Source organism: Diplotaxodon limnothrissa, linkage group LG7 (genome assembly GCF_057381915.1).
Source record: "Diplotaxodon limnothrissa isolate DT_005_m linkage group LG7, D_limnothrissa_male_GT1.1, whole genome shotgun sequence".
NCBI classification, from domain to species: Eukaryota; Metazoa; Chordata; class Actinopteri; order Cichliformes; family Cichlidae; genus Diplotaxodon; species Diplotaxodon limnothrissa.
The window spans coordinates 11,086,269-11,107,951 of NC_140602.1; the positions used below are offsets into that span (position 1 = coordinate 11,086,269).

Here is a 21,683-nt window from a genome sequence, read left to right on the forward strand (position 1 = left end):
AAGGAACCTTTTAAAAACAAGCGCGACCATGCTCACAGGTGTACACACGGGTGCTCACACACACACACTACACCCTTTTTGGCTCCTACCTCAAAGCACACTGTGTGCTGTCGATCTTACGTGCTGCACAATAATGTTTAATATTTAGTATTTACTGTTATATTCCCATAGATCATCGTGATGTTGTTTATTATGTTGCTCTTTTTTTTTCTTCTGCTTGTTTTCTCTTTTTTCTTTCTCAACAGGTGATCCAGGTGATTGATACATGTATTTTTTGTCTGCTTAATTCGTTGGTTTTTGTTTTTTGCCCTTTATCCCCGTCCCTCTTCCCCGCTGTTTTTCTTTCCCTCTTTTTTTCTCCCCTTTCTTTTCCCCAGTCAAGTCTGTCCCATATTTAGCAAGTGAAAATAAAATAAAATAAACAATAAAAGGTGAATCAAATAGACCATTACGGCAAGGCTGGGATGGTCCATTTGGCAAAGTAAATCCGTTGGGCATCTTTCTTCGCCTTTAGACAACAATTCTGATGGCAAAGAGACAAACGGGACAGGCCAAAAAAAAAAAGTATAGGCAACGCAAACATAAATAAGCAAACAATAATATAAAAGTCTCTAAGTTTTGTATTATTTGACTTTTGTGAATGAGTGTTTAGGTCAAGGCACCATGAGACGTTCAATTGTCTTTGCATGTAATACATCCCCCCCCCCCCCCCCCTTTTTTTTGTTCCGTATTGTTTATTTCTATATAGACAATTTTGTACGAACTAATTTCACATTCTGGAGCATTTATAGTTTTAACTTAGTTTTTATGGGCCTTTAAATTACATACAAAGCTCAGGGGCAAGATGCATCGTAAGATGCACATGCTACACAAATACACCGCCTTGCGATTGTTTAACCAAATTCTTAGATTTAAAAGAAAAAAGGATTTTGTGTGCAATAAATCAGCTTCACATACTAGTCCACAAACTAAAGATGCTCCGTAGAACTCCTTGTAGCTACCTATAGGGCGCGTGCTAGGACCGTGCTCGTGTCTGTGCGTGCAGTGACGCATCCATCCTCGAGCACCTCCCCTCCTCCCTGCTGTCACATCTGGAGCTGGCTGCTCTCATCAGCACCACTCAGCGCAGTGTATGTGTGTGTTTGAGAGAGAGCGAGAGCGAGTGAGAGAGAGTGAGGGAGGGAGTAAACGACTGGAGAAGTGGAGACTGACTTGGTCGGCGTAGCCTCATCCACAGCCGAACAGAATCAAGGAGAGGAGAGCGGAAGGACATCCCACGCCACCTTCTCATCCGCACTCACAAATAGGCTGTTTTGCATCTCCTCTGTCCTCCATCCGCGCGTCCAGGTTCTTCCCCCCCTCTCTCTCTTTCTCTTCCTTCCTCTTGCTGTGGGTAGCGTATGATGAGCTCCAGCCTGCTAGAAAACCCGGTGCAGGCGATTCTGTACCTGCGGGAGCTTACCACCATCGTCCAGAATCAGCAGAGTCTCATCCAGACCCAGCGTGCAAGAATAGAAGAGCTGGACCGGAGGGTAGATGAGCTGATCGGCGAGAACAGACACCTGCGGGACGTCAGGATACAACAACAGCATCCTTATCACCACCATCACCACCATCACCACCCCGACCCCAGCTGCCTTCATCATCACCACCACCATCCCCAGGACCCCCCGCTCAAGACTAGTCCGGGGTCTTTGCCAGATGCGGCTTCACCAGCACAAGTCGAGGCGGCTCCGGCTGTCCAGTCCTCGCCCACCCAACCTATGGACCCAGGAGACATGCAGCTGGTCCCAGCCGAGCCATCCACAATTTCGCCGGTTGAAAGTGAGTCCGAAAACGGTGGAAGTTGCCACAGCTGCCGCTCTTTGGTTCCGATGACCCCGACAACCCTTTGTCGGTCTCTGGCCCTGGCCAGGAAATCCGAGTGAGTAGAAAATATTAGAGCCTTTGATTGTTTGCATGTATGCGTGTGCGCCAAAACGCTCCAGATGCCTATATACATAGCCTAGTGGCTTTTCAAAAAGTAGCTCTATAGCCCATAATTTCAAACCTCTCGCGTTAACCTGACTTATTCGGCTGTATCAACTTCAAGCCAAAACAAATTTCATATCTTCCATATTACGGGCTAGCCTGTTGTCGAATCCAGCTTTTGTCTGAAACTGTGTAATTAGGCGCATCCACGTGTGCGTGCGCGTGCTCTGCAGATTGAGAGGCGTTTAATTAAAGAAGAGGGCGCTTGCAAATTTCCAATTTTCAGCTCTGTGTATGTGTGTGCCGACCAAGGACCGTGCCAGGAGAGGAAGAGGTGGATTATTTAAATGAGAAACTGGATCACGATCACTGGATCATTACATAACAAACAGCTGGAGGCCTGTACGTGTGTTCGTGCGCGGGCGCGCGTGTGTGAGCGAGAAACACACTCAGCGCAGCGGTCAGAGTCAGCAGGAGACAGAAGCAGCTTCACGTGTGACGATGACACACCTCGAGCCGCTGTCCGTGTTTGCTGGCTTTCCTTGTCAATTACCACCAGGGATCTACAAGCTCCCACGGGATCTCAATTCCTCTGATGTTCCCCTGGTAGATGAGATACACAGCTACACACCACAAACCACACACACACACACACACACACACACACACACACACACACACACACACACACACACACACACACACACACACACACACACACACACACACACACAGTACCGCCTCCTGCTTGTCACCAGAGCTTCACAGAATATCACCCTAATGAGGGAAGACCCATGTTTCTCTCTTTGCCAGAGTGTGTGTGGTGTTCTTTCTGTTCATAAGTTTTCTATCAGCAGGAGCCCTTATTGGTCTCTCTGGGACTCCACCCCCACTGAGGGGAGCAACACAGAATGAAGTTGTGATGAGAGGTGCAGAGGAGCACATATTAACATTAGTGATATTAATCCAAAAGTGCACATGATCATGCATCTTACAGTCGCAGCTCCATGTGCACGAGTGTGTGTGTGCAGAGTCCCTGTTGCTCCTCTGGACCCTGTTGCACTGCGTTGACCCCAAGTTGTTCCTGAACGTCTTACTCTGCAACGACAATTTATTGCTCAAGAAACAGTATTACACAGATTCTTAATTATAATTAAGAAGAGGGGAAGAAATTACAATAACAATAATTTTTTGTTATTAAAAGAGCTCAGAGCTTGGAGCAGAACATCCCCCAGATGAGCAGGCTGCTGCAGAGCAGTTGGCTAAATAGCCCTCTTGCTCCTGTGGGTACTGATGTATGTCCTTGAATGCAACCTTACGCCTCTGCTCCCTCAGTGATTTTAAGTCTTTTGGATTAGACCAGTAGCCTAACACCTAATGTCTACTTTTGCTTTTGGCAAGCCAAGCAGGAGAGGAGGAGAAAAGCTTTTCACCTCCCTGCTCCATCCTGTCTGCAGCTAACTGGAAATCAGATCTCTGCTCCATTAGTCCTGTTGCCAGCTAATTAACCTGTATAAGTTGTGTGATTGTGCATATGCATATGTGCTGGCATGCCTTCGTTCACACATCCCACTCTATCAGTTAATTTGAAGATTTATTTTAACTCACTATCGACTTTTGTGACAAACAGAGACATGTGGACTAGAGTTCTACATTGGGTTGGCTGTGAGTGTATTTATGTTTGCATTGTCATTGTTGCAGAAACCAATGGATATGCCTATGGGGGAGAGGCAGGATCCTCTCCTCCACTCATTCTCAGTCTTTCTTTCCAGCTGAGCCTTCTATCTGCCCCACTTAGCCCATGGAGCGAACAGTAATCAGCCATTCTCAGGAGAGGGAAAGGCAGAGAGCTATAAAGAGAAAGAGAGACATGCATGCCCAGTTGTTGTCTTTGATGGAGCCCTTGGAGGTGTCTAGAGGAAGGAGCTTGAGGCTGACACTGTGAATGGACCGCTGAAAGAGAGGGGAGTTGAGAGAGATGGGAGGGTGGTTAAAAGAGGAAGAGGAGGCAAAGAGAAGCACATTCATTGTACAAAAATTGAGACAGGTACAAAGAGAGAGTAAAACACACACAGAAAAAAAGAGCTGTCTCCACGATCTATCCGTCTGGCAAACAAATGCAAAGGCTGAACAACACTTTGCTATCCTGTGGCGGCATGAAATGTGCATACAAAGAACTAGTAATGTTTTTGAGTCCAAATGGAGCTGATCTTGTTGCATGCCAACCCTCCTCCATCGCTCCTCTCGCCTTACACTTTGTACTGGGTACTGGCTGATGAAAGGCATTGCGTTTTAAGTGCTCTTACAAAACAGGGAAGAGGAGAGGGGAGGTGCAAGAGAGAGGACAGAGCTCACAGAGAGAGAAAGAGAGAGAGCCAGAGAGAACATAGGCCAACAGCAGGAGGCATGTCCTGTTAAAATATTCACCTGTTCTCTTTGTAAGTGTTGTTGCAGACGAATGGCCGTTACATGTGTGCCTTGTACAGACAGATGGACCCGCTGAGTGTTTGTGTGCGAGTGTGTATATGAGTATGTGTGTCTGCTCAGGCTGGCCTCTTCTTCCCTGTATGACCAAATAAAACTGAGCAGAGCTGAACTGTTTTATATTAGCCTGACAAAAACTTCCAACTCTCATCATGATGGACAAACTGGAGTTGACTTTGGGAGTTGAGGTCTTACAACAACTGCCTGAACAGTCAGCTCCTATTTAAACCAGTATAGTTAAAAATAGGCTATATTGTATTTGCTTTCCTTTGGAGAGTTAGAGGATGAATGATCTTTATCTTATCATTTTGATACGTTAAACACGAAGCTATAGCCTAGCAGGAGTAGATGAAAAATAAAAGTGAAAAAGCAAACCCACCCCCCTGCATATTTTAAAGTTCCTAAATTAAAATGTCATATTGCTTTATTTAATCTGTGCAAACCCCAAAGTGCAAGCAAGAAAATTTGTAGTTTTACACTGTAGTATTTCTCGGCCAGATTAATTAATTCACTGGACTCAAAGCAAGTAGTCTGGGACAAAAAAATACCATGGTCAGCAACCCCTCTGCAATCTAGTCGTAACTTTAAACTCTTCTCGAGATGTGGCTTCGTGCTGTGCGTCTCCTCTTCTAAACTTGATGAAAGCGAATTAATTTACTTTCCAAAATGTAAAAAGTGTTCCATGTTTTCTTTCAATTGCTGATGTGGTAACAGTATCAGTCATATGGCTCTCCATTTCATCGAGGTTGTGGCCTCAGAAATAGTTTCACCCTGCAATTTAGTGTAAAGACACTCTTTTATATTTGATGACAAAGATCCGTGACTGAGCTGTGTCTTCCATAAACTCTGAGCTTTCACACAATTTCATTTTTCTGCTCACCTGTCAGTCAGATGTGCATTAGACAAAGTATATTTTGGCATCATCTCATCCAAAACCAAAATAGACGGTGAATGGCACAGGGAATGTAGTTTACAGGCTTACGGGGATGTTTAAACTCCTTCAGTTGTTGAGCCAGCGATCGATTCCTGGCTCCTCCAGTTCACGCACTGAAGAGCCTTTGAGCAAGACACTAAATCCCACATACGACCCGTTTACATCCATAACTGATAAAGCATCGTACCCGCAGAATAATACAGTCTACAGTATAAACAGATTTGAATCAGATTTTTAATGCAAAGCATTTTGAGTGCTTACTAAGATTAAGAAATACTAAGAAATTGGCTTTTTAAATGACAATTTACAGCATCAAAACCTCATCAAGTGTAAAATTAATAAAAAGCAGATCAAATTACTTTAAAAACATGGAAACGTCTCAAACTACAAAAAGGTTTGTGGCTATATAGAGTAGATCAGGTGTTAAAAAGTAAGATTTATTCAAGTGTGTAGACTTGTTTTAACCTGCAGGAAAACTAGAGGGGGACCGTGTTACTGTTTATTAAACATCTATCTGCGTACTAAAAAAAAGGGGGGAAAGGGAATATTCTTTGACAAGCATGTTTGAAAATTACTTGTTTCAGATGTATGACAGAGCAGTTTATGTTTTTAGCTCCAGCGATTTCAGAAAGTCCTCTTAGCTTGATATATTCCCTTTTTTGCCCCGCTTTACCTGATGTTTAAAGCGGATCAACGGCACAACAAAGACAACAACTACAATGGAAAAATTTATATTCAGATCTAACATGATTGTTTTGGAAATTTTTTGAACCTCCTGGGATCAAGCTGTTAACAGAAGAGTGTGAAAATTACTGCAAAACCTGCAAAACAAAACCCAAAAAAGATGAATCCAGGTATAATAACTAGTCTATAAATTCCACAAAAAGCAGTTCTTTGTGTCAGAGGTGTCACTGGGGGGCTTAGGTGTTACAACAGATGAAGCAGTATTATTCATACCAAATAAATATGAATAATTTTTGCCATGCATCTTTTAAAAAAATGAAGACAAAAAACCCCACAGTGTCCCTTTAAGTCTGTGGAAGTTGCTGTGAAACGATAGCTTTTTATAGCTCAGACTGTCATTCCTAGTCTTGCACTGACTCTGACTGCCTGTCACTGTGGGTCTGTGTCATGAGCAATATGCTGCGCCCAGGTCAGAAGACTTGCTGTAGCGTAGCCAAGAAATTCACTGTCAGCCGAATCCTTTCAGCTCAGCATGAAAAGACCAATACTACACCAAGACCTCACAAAAACTTAGCTGGATGGACAGTGATGATCATGCTAATTTTCAAGCCTCTGGTAGTGGAAGGTGTCCAGCATTCGGAAGGTGAAAAGGTCGAACGGCAACAGCTTCCACGTGATGCATGGGATTTTTTTGTCCGTTGTTCTCCTCGGTTGTAATCTGCCCCAGATAAAAGGACTAGCAAAGTGCTTAAAATATGAATGTAAATGCAAAATGTATGAGAGAGAAATGAAAATGAGAACTTAAGAAAAACACAGGAAGCAGAGCCAGAATAACCATCTGTCCAGATTGGGTTAGGGGAATTCTGCTAAATCACCACTGATCTGCTGAATTGGAGAGGAGGGGAGAGGACGAGCACATCCAGATACACAAACACATAAGTGCTCCCACTCTATCTAAGCTTTCTCAGCCTTGAATTGACCTACATAGGGTATTTACCCCGGGATCAGTGGCAAGTTGTGTAATGCAATGTTACAATAATCCAGCATCCAAGAAGCACTTCTTCAGGATCTTTTGTGATGTCGGGAATGGGCGCAGAGAAGCGTATTAGCACAAGGCAATCCAACAACTGAACCAATAACAACCTGAAAGACATGCTTTCCCTTCAAGTCTATCCACCCCACTGCTTTCCTCACCTGTCTCTTCTGCTGCAGGAGCGAGACTGTGCTGCATCAGTTTTGCTGCCCCGCCCCTGAGCATCCAGAGACTGAGACCACTAGCTCGTCCAGGTAAGCCAAAGATACTTTAATGGACTTTTTTTTTTTCTCTCACAGTGTGCTCTTGCAACAATGTAAAACATCCAGTCTGCATACATACACTCTGTGCATTAGTGCCAGCTGAGCCATTTCAACACCCAGGCCTTTAAGCATGCCTGATAGCCTGCTTGCTCTTTATTGAACCACATGTGAGTGTGAATTGGTGCATTTATAGACCTATTGTGCATGGATTTCATAAAGATAGTTAAATGTTCTGTGACTAAACTACACCTCTGACAGCCTCAAGGGTAACTCACATATTCATAGGCATATAAATGGGAAGTGTGGGTAACCGAACTGATATTCCCACTATGAAAGCGCCTATGGCAACTCTGACGCAACCCTCGCCGCTACCATAGTAACTGGAGAATCTACTGTAGTGACTTTTACCGTGTGACTGTGCGTGGGCAGTGCTGTCTGTTTGTGATGTGAGTTGTTTGTGAGTATGTAGAAAGTATTGTGTATGAGGATGTGTGGGAATGCATGACATTTCACTTGGATTTTTGAATGAGCCGTTAAAACTGTGAAAAGCTGATTTTGTCATGTTTCTCAATGATTATTGTTTTTCCACCCTCCTCCCGAATGTCTCCCATCTTCTAATCCTCTGTGCTCTGTTTCTAAATCCAGTCGTTCCCGGTCTATTTCTTTTCCTCCAGTCTCTTCATCTGCTATGGCGTAGTTTTCCTCCCTGTGTTGTTTATTTCTTCTCATTATTTATCTGTCTGTTGGAAGACTCTTCTAATCAGCTCACTGCAATTATTTCTATCTCATCCCTCCTTATCAAGTCTCTCACTTATTCTGCTTTTATTAATATCACCATCTGTCTGTCTGGAATCCCTCTCTTCTCTCTGATCTGATGACTTTACTCCTACACCCACATATCCCTGATTGGATGGGCTAATGGCACAGCGGCAGTGGACAGCCAGCTGAGATGATGATGAGATGTAGCGGAGATGTGTAACACCGTAGCTCATTATTATCATCGTTACACAAAGTTTTGTGCTCTCGGTGGCTGCTAACCTGCACCCACGTCTACGCGCTGATGTTCGCTGAATCCATCAGAACACACAAACCTCCCAAGAGATGCTACGAGATCTGCCTCTAGCTTAAACTGGTGTGCCTTTTCTCCTTTACTCAGCCTTTTCGCGTGTGAGCGAGTTCTCCCCTGGCTGTACAGTACTTTAGGTCTCCGTGGGACTGTGAGCAATGCGTTTTGACAGATGTTCAAATCTTGCCACCTTGTCACACAAAAGCAAAGGCAGGAGTCTATGTTTGCGAGCGTGTACGAGAGGAAGAGAGGGTGCCCATATCATTACAGAGGCTTTTGCTGTCCAGATGCATTAATAGCTGACTCTTGCTTTTAAATCCTCTAATGTATTCTAATGTACTCTAATGTATTCTGATGCAGTACTGGGGCATGGCAGTGTTTTAATAGAGTTTTTGATATAGACAGCCTCCAGCATGCACACCCCAACACACAGTCTCAACCTTCCTGTTTCCTCTCTATTTTCCTAGCGCACTCTTTCCTCTGGTCCCACGCTCTCTTTTTCCATCTATTTTCGCTAACTTTATCTCATGTAATGATAAGAGCAAGCGTCTCTGGCCCTATCTGTGACTTTTAGCTCGGTACTCAGAATAGTTGCTTTCACAGCAATCAAAGAAAACAAAGAGGAAATTTAGTGATGCAGTCATTATTTAACCATGAGCGGGCTTTTTGTTCTCCCTGGTCCCGTTTAGCACTGGTCCTCTTCGTGTAAAAATTATTAGAGTAAGCCTTATCTGGGAGGAAGAAAGAGTGAACAAGCACACAACGTCATGCGCACACATTCAAGGAGGTTTCTGGTTTTGACTATGAGAAAAAAATTATTATAAAGAAATGGTGCTGCTAAATTCCAAACAGTATTTTCCATGAATATGTAGACAAAGTGTCTTAAAATGCCTGTTTGTGTATTTTGGACATTTTCTCATGACTTGTCTGGAAAAAGACATCTTATGGAAATAAAATAACCCAAAATTTCAAAATTGACCTCCGTATGAAAAAAAAAACATGCCTTCACCTGTAGTTTCTTTTCATAATCAATACACATACTCACCTGCTACTTTATTAGTTTTAGTAATTATCTAATCAGTCAATTACAATGCAGCAATTTAATGCATGTAAACATGGTGAAGATAACCTGCTGAAGTTTAACCTGAGCATCGTGGTTGTTTGTACCAGACTGGCCTGATTATGTCAAAAAACAGACAACGATCTGAAAAAGAGAAAACATTCCATGACAAAAATGCCTTGTTGTAATCAGAGGTCAGATGATAATTACAAGAGGCATCAGTAACTCAGAGAATGCAGAAGAGCATCTCTGGACAGGCTTATAGCAGCAGAAGACCACACCAGACTCCTCTCCTGTCAGCTTGGAACAGAAAATGGAGACAATTGTTCACACTGGCACAAAAAAAAAATTTGTTTGGTCTGATGAGTTTCATTTTCTGCTGCAATATTTGGCTCTAGGCTCTAAATTTGGCATAAACAACAGGAAAGTTTGGATCCACCCTGCCTTTTATTAACAGTTCAGGTTGTCGTTGGTGGAATAATCAATCATTTCTTGGTACACTGAGCCTCTTAGTGCCACTTGAGCATTGTTTAAATGTCACAGTATTGAGTATTGTTGCTGTCCATGTCCATCCCTTTATGACCAAACTGTATCCATCTTCAGGATGGATAGGATGGAGCAGGTCAGCCACTAATCAGAAGGTCGGTGGTTCGATCCCAGGCTGCCTCCTGGCTGCATGCCAAATATCCTTGGGCAAGATGCTAACCTCATGTTTGCCTACTGGTGGCGGTCAGAGGGCTCGGTGGCGCCAGTGTCTGGCAGCCTCGCCTCTGTCAGTGCGCCCCAGGGCAGCTGTGGCTACAATGTAGCTTGCCATCGCCAGTGTGTGAATGTGTGTGTGAATGGGTGAATGACTGAATGTAGTGTGAAGCGCTTTGGGGTCCTTAGGGACTAGAAAAGCGCTATACAAATGCAGGCCATTTACCATTCCAGCAGGATAATGTACCATGTCACAAAACTCAACATGACAATGGTCTCCAGAGTCCTCGGATCTCAATCTGATAGAGGATGTGCAGCCAACGAATCTGAAACGGGCGTGTGATGCTGTCATGTCAATATGGACCAAAATCTCAGAGGAATGTTTCCAGCACCTTTTTGAAGCTATGCCACAAATAATTAAGACAGTTCTGAAGGGAAAAGGGAAGTGAAGTGGTGGTGTCAGTCTGTTCATGCAATACTCTGGAACAAATCTGAGCAAACTTGACAAAATATGTCCCTCAGATCTCAGTACACAACATATAATGAACATCAACAAATAAAAAGAAACATTCAAACTTCTCACATAGTAATAGAAGGAGGCCTGGAGAGATCGACAGATGTTTGGTAAATATGCATGAGCGGAGAATTGCTGAATATTTTGTCAGATGGTCATCAAGAAGACTTATAAGGAGGGCAAATATGAGAGTGGCTGCATGTCTAAACTAAACTAAACAATCTTCCATTTATATAACACTACAGTGCGAGCTAACCGCAAAGAGGTGATCATTTATGCTTTATATATAACATTTTAATTTACCGATTGAATAGGAGGAACAATCTATTGATAAACCAGTTACTGGTCAAGTGTGAGCTAGTCACCACTGAGGAATATAGGAAAACGTTCACTTCTATTACAGCTGATTCTTACCTCCTTAAGAGAGAGTCAGAGAATAAAGAATCAGTCTTTGACTGCTCACAGTTTATAGACATGCATCCTGCGATGATGGATCACAAGAAGATATTGATTCACATTACCGGCTCACAAGCAAAAAGGGTTGGGAACAACTGGATCAGCACACTAAAGGGAAATGAATCAATATTAACTGAATAGTAATTTAGGTTATTTTGGCTATTAATGGAAAAATAAAATGCTTTCACTGTTTGTCATAGTGTGAGGACTTGTGCATTTTCTCTATGTTGTATTATTGTGATAGAAATGAATATTGCTTGTGGATTGTTCATTTAATGAGTCATTTTTGGGTCCAAGAAATTATGATTTTTAAAAACATTTTTTTTTCATCACATTGACAAACAGCTGATGTGCTGTTTCTTTTCTGCAGAACACAATAAGAAAAAGCTGAGTTTTATGTTTGAAACAGCAAATAAGAGGTGGAGATTATAATTTTTACATAGTTTTACACTGTTACATATTCAGAGTTGCACACTTGCAACTTGCACTCGAGCCACAAATCTGACCAAATAGGACTGGGCACATAAAGCCAGTCAACCTCACCCTGGGCCGCCACAGCTACACATCACTGTCTGCGTGCTGCTCCCCTTATAAGTCTCTTCACATTTCACATACTTGATGACCAGCCACTGACATCAGAGTTTTACTCCGTCAGAAGGACTGATATCTTTCCGCTCTTATTTCTGTGTCAGTGGACAGATGCTGAGCCTGGAGGATGGCACCTCCTCTGGGGACAGACAGGAAACAGAGGGTACCAAAAGGGAGGGACCCAGTGAGTACGAGAGCACCCTGGAGAATAAAAACAAACAGGTATGTCTTTTAGCAGGTGTATGTGGGCTCATGAGCATATTTTGGGTGCTGAGGCAGAGCTGGTTGTTCTACCTGTCTTTGCACGAGAAGGTGTGCATGTGAAGGTTGCTCACTTGACACAGAGTTGGGTGACAAAAAAATAAAAACAGATTCCCATTCAGATCTATTTCTGTCTATGTTCACATGAAAAAAGAGCACCCAGGATACCACTGCCACAGAGACAGGAGCATGAACGATGCTAAGTTGTCATGGTAACAGCTAATAACTGCTTCTGGCGGCTGGAGATGTCTTTATTCCTCATAGGAAACTGCTGAAGGGTCCGCTGTTACTGCTAGCGCTGTTGCATGGATTCACTTATATGAGCGTGTCTGTGTGTACTTTTGGTATGATCAAATCCACGCACACACAGAAACACACACAAATGAGTGGCTGTCCTCCTTTTTCCCTCCCTTTTTGTCTCTTCTCCCCCTGCCTCCCACTTCTCCTTCGATTCCCTCTCGCCGAAAATGTAAGAGGGCAAAAAATTGTGGAGGACAGTGAGATTTTAAGCTGAGCTGCTCTGCCAACAAATGGAACAGAAATAAGCTTGTGCGGGTGTTTACTTTTCTATTCATTTTCTCAACAGCACCTTTGTCACAGCCCATCCATCCTCTTTTTCATGCCCCTTTAGCCAGTATTAGCAGCTGAATGATGATAGATGATGTTTACTTTGGTTCTAATAACACAAACACCCACCAGTTTTAAAAAGAGTGGACTGATAAGTAAGACCCAAGCGGGCGCTAGCAGACTCATGGACTAGTGGAAAGTATAATCAAGGCTTAAGAAGGGTGTGAGTGGGAATTTCATGATTCAAGTCAGCTCTTTTGATCTTTTGCAGGCATTGGCGCAAAATTGTAACATGTTTGCTTACTGCTGGATGAATAAGTATCTTTCATTAGATTTTGTGTGCTTTGCAGTACTATTCCTGAAATGTCTTAAAGTCTCAGAGTCCTGTCAACAAATTTAATATACTCGCTCTCTCCCTTTTCCCAGATAGAAGAGTTGGAGCAGAAGTATGGAGGCCATCTCATAGCAAGGCGGGCAGCCCGTCGTATCCAGACAGCCTTCCGTCAGTACCAGCTCAGCAAAAACTTCCAGAAGATCCGCAACTCATTGTCAGAAAGTAAGCTTCCTCGTCGGATCTCTCTACGGCATCCCAGCCCTTCGGGCAGAAACCGGAACGCAGCTCAGAGACACAGCTACACTCTGCATCCTGGAGGAGGACAGATACCTTTACGCTCTAAAACCCCCCCTCCACCCCCTTGCCGCTCCACGTCTCTGCCCCCATCGTCTCCTGCGTCAGCCCCGGCACCTCCCCCAACTCCTGCCCCAGGCTCAGGCCCAGGACCTGGACCAGGCCCAGCACCACCCACACCTCAAACCCCAGGACCCTCACTCACACAACTGGAAGACTGCTTCTCTGAACAAGTGAGGTTTTTGTTTTTTGTTTTAATCTTGTGTTGTAGGAATGCAAAACTGTATGATTTTATAAATGTTTTATAAACTTTTTATAAACTCCAGATAGAAATATCTGGAAAACCACTGAATGAATTATAACAATTTTTGGTACATTTTAGACATTGACCTTTCCATGACACTGAATCCCAGTGACTTCTTTAACCCTCTAGTCAAATATTTTGACAGGTACAGAGCATATTACTATTAAATTCGATAGATACACCATGTCCTCATCATTCAGAAGATACATTTTTAACAACGTCTTGACTTTTGTGTCATTTTCTAGTAAATGTATTGGCAGAAAATTTGGTGTAGACATTCATAATCTCCTCGGGATCTTTTATAACTTTGATCATTCTTTGATGTCCTCAGGTCAAGATGTGAATGTGTCTGATACTGAGGTTTATGATGAAACATCTGCAAAACTGATGACATTCTTATTATTCTCTGACTTACTTTGTGTTTTAATGCAAATCAGCAAATGTCTGCATGGCATTATGACTTCATTAAAGCCAAGGAGCCCTACGAGCGTGTAGTCATGTTAAATAAGATTTTACCATATTCGTGAGGCACGCTGTCAGTATCAGTCTGTTCCATCATAAATCTACTGATCTCCGTGACAATATTCTCTTACCCTGACTGAACTTATCTTTAAATTCTCTTTAAATCTTGCACTACTTATCCAAGAACAGAGCTGACCCTCAGTGTCCTTGCATCTACACTTTATCTTACTTAGCTAAACTAAACTGACTGGCTCTAGTGACTTGATAGAAATGAGTTTCATCTTAATGCCAGTGGCCCACTCAGTAGTCCAGCTGCTGTCATTGTTCATTTAGTTCCACTAGTCTTACTAAAAGCCACTAATGAGCAACCCTGCGACTATCATAAGCTTTTACATACATGAATCATGGCCCTTGACCTGATTAAATCATGAGTTGTGATGTGAATTTTTATATTTTTTTGTGATCATACTTTCAGCTGCACTCCTTGGCACAGTCAATTGATGAGGCCCTTCGTGGCTGGAGCTTGTCTGAGGGTGGAGAGGGCAAGGGACTGCTAATGGACCCCGGGGCGCTTCGTGCAGCTGCTGAGAGTGCTTGTCTGCCACGTAGTGCCAGCTCGCTGCTCATGGCGTTCAGGGATGTTACAGTTCATATTGACAGCAATAGCTCCTATACCATCTCCTCTGCCACCACCACAACCACCACCACCTCTTTGGGCAATGCAGGTGGGGGACAACCAGGTAGCAGGAAGACTTCTGTGAGTGGAATGGCTGGGGGAGGAGACAACCAGTCAGTGGAGGAGCCAGAGTTTCCTGCACCTCCGCCTAGTGAAGAGCTGGAAATGGTTGATCTAGGATCCAGGAGGGGTTCAGCAGTGCCAACTGCAGGGGGAGGAGGAATGGAAGGGGAGAACAGCACAGACAGACTGGGATCCTCCTCCACTTCTACCTCTACTTCCACTTCCATCTCCACCTCAGCCCAGACTAACCAACAGCCTGCCCAGATTTATACCCAGTACCAGCAGTACCACTACACTCATCCCCAGCAGATCTCCGGGGGGCCGAGCCCCGAGGCCCTGCAGGCTCTGGTCGTCTCTCTGCCGAGGGACCGCTGCCAGGATCCAGCCTCTTGCCGCTCACCCACCCTGTCTACTGACACACACCGCAAACGCCTCTATCGTATAGGACTCAACCTCTTCAATGTGTGAGTAGACCACCACACACACACACACACACACACACACACACACACACACACACACACACACACACACACACACCCCGAGCACTCTCTCAGAAAATATATAATAAATATTTCTGCACCCTCTGGCTCAGGGTTCAAAGTACTCTTACTGCTGTTTGTGTCTCCAACACATCTCCAACAGCCATGCAAAACCGCTTTAGGCAGCTGCTCATTAGCGTTTGTGATTGTTGGGAGGAGCTGCCTGTTCAGTGTTATCTTCTGATGATCTGATGTCCATGGCAAAAAAAAGACATCAAGAGGAAGGCAGGGATGGGAATGAGAGAGAGAGACAGATGCAAAGAGAATAAATGCGGTGGAACATTAGAGGCAGTCAAGGAGGTCATGGCAAGGACTCCAGACCATTACAGACTACAGGACCACCAAACCCTCCCCCGCATCCTCTGATGTCTCCTTCCTCAACGAGCTCAACAACTTTTATGCTCGTTTTGAGCGAGGGAACCCCACAACCACAACCAAAGCAGACGTGACGCCAGACCACCAACCTCTGACTCTCTCCCCCACCGATGTAGGAGCGGTGCTGAGCAGGATCAATGTCCACAAGGCTGCAGGTCCCGATGGCATCCCCGGGCGTGTTCTCAGAGCGTGTTCTGAGGAGCTTGCAGGAGTGCTGACAGACATATTCAACCTCTCCTTGGCCCACGCTGTGGTACCGGCCTGCTTCAAATCCACCTCCATCGTCCCGATACCCAAAAACTCCAACCCATCTTGCCTCAATGACTACCGCCCAGTAGCACTCACCCCCATCATCACTAAGTGCTTAGAGCAGCTGGTCCTAGCACACTTCAAATCCTGTCTCCCCCCCACCCTGGACCCCCACCAATTCGCATACCGCCAGAACAGGAGCACAGAGGATGCAGTCTCCATCGCACTGCACTCTGTCCTCTCACACCTGGACAACAACAACACCTACGCCAGAATGCTGTTTATAGACTTCAGTTCAGCATTCAATACAATCCACCCCTCACAACTCATCAGGAAACTGACAGACCTGGGCATCAGTTCCCTCATCTGCAAATGGTTACTGGACTTCCTGACCAACCGCCCCCAACATGTCCGGCTGGATAACCGCTGCTCATCTACCATCACAATGAACACCGGTGTACCACAAGGCTGTGTGATGAGCCCTTTCCTCTACTCCCTCTTCACCCACGACTGCAGACCTGCTGATGGTTCCAACACCATCATTAAGTTTGCAGATGACACCACGGTGATTGGCCTCATCAGTGACAACGATGAGGCCGCCTACAGGGAGGAGGTGGATCGTCTGGCTGAGTGGTGCGACACAAACAACCTGCTGCTTAACACCGAGAAGACCAAGGAGCTCATCGTGGACTACAGGAGGAATGCTGACCCACATCCACCCATCCACATTAAGGGGACGGCTGTGGAGCGTGTGAGCAGCTTCAAGTTCCTGGGAGTCCACATCTCCGAGGATCTCACCTGGACGACCAACTGCTCCAAGCTGGTCAAGAAGGCTCACCAGCGCCTCTTCTTCTTGAGGACTCTGAGGAAGAACCACCTGTCCTCAGACATCCTGGTGAACTTCTATCGTTGCACCATCGAGAGCATCCTGACCAACTGTATAACAGTCTGGTACGGGAACTGCTCTGCCTCGGACCGGAAGGCGTTGCAGAGGGTCGTGAAAACTGCCCAGCGCATCGCCGGAGCACCACTTCCTGCCATAAAAGACATCTACAGGAAGCGGTGTCTGAAAAGGGCTGGGAAAATCATCAGAGACCCCAGTCACCCATCACATGGACTCTTCACCCTCCTGCCCTCTGGGAGGCGCTACAGGAGCCTCCGGACTAAGACCACCAGGTACCGGAACAGCTTCTTCCCCACAGCTGTCAGACTCCTGAACTCTGCCTCCTGACATCTGACCCACGTTAACTCATGGACTGAACATACACACACCCACAATGGACAACTGTACCCTCAAACACAATAATAACATGGAGTGAACCACCACTCACAACCACTAGCACTTTATATAGCCTCTGTAGAAATTATCCACACCCTCACTTACCTTAACTGCACTACTGTATAGCCCTGTGTAAACAATCATTCTGTACATACGATAATTTTTAACCCTACAACTGTTTACAACTTGCATAGTTCCCATTTCTGTATAGCTGTATATCTCAGATTCCTGTAAAGTTATTTATTTCATATTCTGTATAGTTTTTCATATTTATATCCTGTCCATATCCTGTACATAGCTTGTACTCACTACAGCCTGTACATACTTATAGTTATAGAATATTCACAACATACTTCATACCGTGTACATTATAACATAATAGACCCATTTCTGTAATATACTTACATATCTATATTATTGCTAATATATATTGTAATATATCTATATCACTAAGCACTTCTGGATGGATGCAAACTGCATTTCGTTGCCCTGTACCTGTGCATGTGCAATGACAATAAAGTTGAATTCTATTCTATTCTATTCTATTCTAACAATGCGAGAGCCACAGAGTTCCTATAAATAGTGTCCACGGTTGGACTGCACTTATTATTAGCTAATACAAATTAATGTAAATTAACCCATATGCATCAGTAACACTTGGTCTCTTTCTAAAGTCCACAGCTAACAGCTTTTGCGCACGGATGCGCCTCTCTTTTCCCTCTTTTTCCTAGTGCCTCCTCTGACACACACACACACACACACACACACATATTAGGCACCCTTTCTCTTAAATATAGTGTAAGAGATTTTGTTTCGCGCTCAGCTCAACACACCTCTCTGCTTGAATGCACAAAACTTCTTACACGCACCAGTCCCTCTAACGCTATGTGCTTTTCTCTATTTGTTATGTGCGGACAGGAATCCAGAGAGAGGCATCCACTTCCTGATTACGCGTGGTTTCGTCCCAGACACGGCCATCGGAGTGGCTCACTTTCTGCTGCAGAGGAAGGGCCTAAGTCGGCAGATGATTGGGGAGTTTCTGGGGAACAGCAAACTGCAGTTCAACAGAGATGTCCTTGAGTGAGTTCATGTCATTTCTCTGTCATCAGTCATCATTTAGGTTTATTTGATTAGGAAAAGATATAACTGACTTTATGGTGATAATAAGGCACCCCTTTTCTTATATTCTGATCATTCAAACGTTGTACTTCCAGTTAGAAATATAGGCTTCTTACAAATTTATAGCGTCAGTGCACAAACTTGTATGAACATGATGACATTTTGGGGGTTATTTTGTCAGATTTGACAAAGGTAATCCCCATAGTAATGAACCAATGACATTTATAAAACTGGTTTAAGTGCACCTCACTTTTTGAGTTTCTGATCATAAAATATTCTCTCACTCACTTTGACACTTTTTTCTTATCTTATGTCAAGCACCTTAGATCAGTGAAACAGAAACTGCGCTGCAGTCCAGCATCTGGACTGACAGCAATAGATCTTATTAACATTTACAGCTACATTGTTTAGGAGCGGATGTGAGTTAAGAGGTACAGTGGGTCATCTACCAACTGTAGGGTCAGTAGCTCAGCTACTGCTGTCTGCCTATTGAAGTACCCTTGGGCAAGATACCGAACCCCAAGCTGCTCCTGAAGGATCCATGGGAGTATGAACATGTCCATGAATGTTAGACGAGGTGCTTAGGTATAGAAAAAAGTGCTTGTATGTCTGGGTGATTGAGGCTCGTAGAGCTTTGAGTGTTTAGTACCAGTCTATTTAGCATTTACTCATTATAAAGTGAAAAAGTTTTTTTTGCTATTTGCCTATTTAATTTTCTCAATTTGAGTTAATAATCTTAACACAGTATTCATTTTGAAAATTTAAATCTTATTACACGGTTCTCTTCACCAGATTTAGATTGCTTCGTTGCTGCAAAACTGTAAATGCTCACATTTTCAGTCGTTTCACTTCTCATTGAATCGGGCTTTAAGATTAGAATTCCTTCCTGACCTTGGAAAAAAACAAACTCATTCACATGTAGCTGAGGAGCTGACCCCGCTATTTGTGAGGGTGCCCCTATTTTGAGGAGACCTGAAAGAATCAGGCTGTATAGAGGCTTTTTTAGGCACTGAGTTCTTTGTGGTTTCTTTTTTTTCTGCCTCTACAAAGGTTTCAAGGACAAACTGGCTGCTTGTTGATATTGCAGAAAATCACTGTGATACCTTATTTGAGAAATGTCTGCAAATGATAACAATTTAATGATGATCAAAGCTCCTGCACATGTGTGCTTATCTCTCTTCTCCTTGCCAGTATTCTCACAGGAAAAGTCATTTCTATACATACTTTGCATCCATATGGACCTCTTTAAAGACTTTTTCTTTTTCAGGAAAACCTAATCTCACTAATATTCTCATTTAGGTCCTTTAGTAGAGTTTCAATCATACATCATAGTACAAAGTCCGATGGTACTGTTGCTTTATATGGCTAAGAAACTGAGGTAAATAAAGTAAAACATCTGTTAAATTTGGACTTTCAAACTTCAGTTATTTTAAAAGCTATCTCAAACTGAGCTGGTTTTCGAAAGCAATTACCTTATAAATGAGCGTACGCGCAAAACTCACTTGACATGTGGCACCAGTTTGCGGAAATGGAAGACATCCATGAAAACATGCTTTTTCTTAATGCTTTGACACTCACCCCTTTTTGCATCCTCCCAGTGTAGGCTGCAGACTGAGAACCAGCGTAGCGAGGTTTTCTGCTGATGTTGTTGTACAGACTGTAGAAATAGGTCACTGCACTGAACACACACTTAAGCACACACCCTCACTTTCTTTCAAAGAGACACACTTGTATGGACACAAATACACCCATGCACCTAAATGTACATGCGCAATCTTGTACGTACTACTCCCATTACCGCAGTCTGTCCTCAGCCTTTCATGTTACCTCTCTCTTTCCCATTCCCTCTTTTCTTTTCATTTTTTGCCATCTCATCCCTCTTTTCCCACTATTTTCGGACTCTTTCTTCTCCACTGATATTTGCACAGCACGTGGGTATATGTGTGTGCACGTGCAAGCATGTTGTCTCTATGTGCATCATTCAGGTCAGTGGTTCTGTAATGGAACTATGACTGTAATGACGAGATTTGCCGTCAGCACTTGGGTACAGATAGTTTGTCTCAGATCCACTCGCACACTCACTCTGTTACCTTCTCACTACAGTGAAGTACTGAAACTAAACCCAGCTTCATTTTGCCTTTTTTTCTTGTCTTTCCCCCCCTCCCTCTCTGTCTCTTTATAGCTGTGTTGTGGACGAGATGGATTTCTCAGGCATGGAGCTTGACGAAGCCCTGAGAAAGTTCCAGGCCCATGTCCGTGTTCAGGGAGAAGCACAGAAAGTGGAGAGACTCATCGAAGCCTTTAGGTGAGACTGTCAGCTTGATCACAACCCAACCTCACTGACTAACGGGCTCTGGCTTTGATTTTTAACAATGTGCAACACAAAAACAGTGCATCATGTGACCGAGCAGGGCTGGGTAGTGCACTCTGAAGATTTTAACAGGAATGGGCCTTTTGCTTGTGGCCACCAATACAAATCAGAAAAACAATGGCACACAACCAAGAACACACACTTTGGAATAAAATTGAAGCAAAAAGCTTTTTCTGATCTCGCAGCCTTGGGGTAGCAGAATGCGTCCAAGATGGCATACTAATCAGCTCACTGTATAGACATAGAAGAATCGGCTGTTTTTGCTGGCTTACTGCGACAGGCTGTGATGACAGCAAAGCTCTGTGTCATTAATAAGTTACACTGATTTCCTGTAACCTTTGAATAAACTCAACAGTGTTTGATCATCAGCCAATCACAATAGGGATTTACACTGCAGCAAAATCAGCGTGTGTTCCATCAGGACAAGAATAGATGCTTTGTTTCGCAGCTCTCTTTTCACCAGATGACACTTCCCTGGCCAAATCATTTTCTTTTTAGGCTGCTGGTGCATGCTGGGTAGTTGCGTGTCCATCCCATTCAAAATCACACATGAATATGTAGAAGTTTGTTACTCACCAAGATCTGCCTCAGTTGGTTTTGTCCTCATTTTGTGTTGAATCCAGCCCTGAAGTCACGCTAGTGTATGCTGCTGATAAAGGTCTTGAAATGCCAAGTGGAACTTGTTAGACTTACTGCAGTTTGCAGACTACACTTATACCTTTCCTGCAAACTGTCTAGCTTTGCTTCTAACAAATACCTGGATGGAAACTGTTTTATTTTAAAATCATGCTATTTAACCTTTAACTGAGGCAATAAACAGATAGAAGCAACCAGACAAATAAAAGCTGCAACTTTGGTCCCCTGGCTGGCCATGTCCTTGATAAGTCCTAAAGATATCCAAAGCGTCCCCTCAGGACTAAAAATGCAATAAAAATGCCCTTCATTGTTTTCTATTACAGAGAAATTGCTTGAATTGCTCTATACATTTAATGTCCTTCCCTTGATGTACTGCTCTTTCCCTCAGGAATGCCCACA

General features: G+C 43.8%; 1 protein-coding gene across 1 annotated transcript in view; it reads left to right on the forward strand.

The window, feature by feature from the left end:
• The first annotated feature begins 1,400 nt into the window (after positions 1 to 1,400).
• The window catches only part of iqsec3b (IQ motif and Sec7 domain ArfGEF 3b), a 34,592-nt gene continuing 14,309 nt past the window's right edge, over positions 1,401 to 21,683 (forward strand). Inside the window, exons 1-7 of the mRNA XM_085357381.1 lie at positions 1,401 to 1,924; positions 7,286 to 7,360; positions 11,857 to 11,974; positions 13,007 to 13,441; positions 14,450 to 15,177; positions 18,077 to 18,238; positions 20,460 to 20,582. Of these exons, the coding sequence (XP_085213507.1) occupies positions 1,401 to 1,924; positions 7,286 to 7,360; positions 11,857 to 11,974; positions 13,007 to 13,441; positions 14,450 to 15,177; positions 18,077 to 18,238; positions 20,460 to 20,582 (2,165 nt within the window). The remainder of the gene's footprint in view (positions 1,925 to 7,285; positions 7,361 to 11,856; positions 11,975 to 13,006; positions 13,442 to 14,449; positions 15,178 to 18,076; positions 18,239 to 20,459; positions 20,583 to 21,683) is intronic.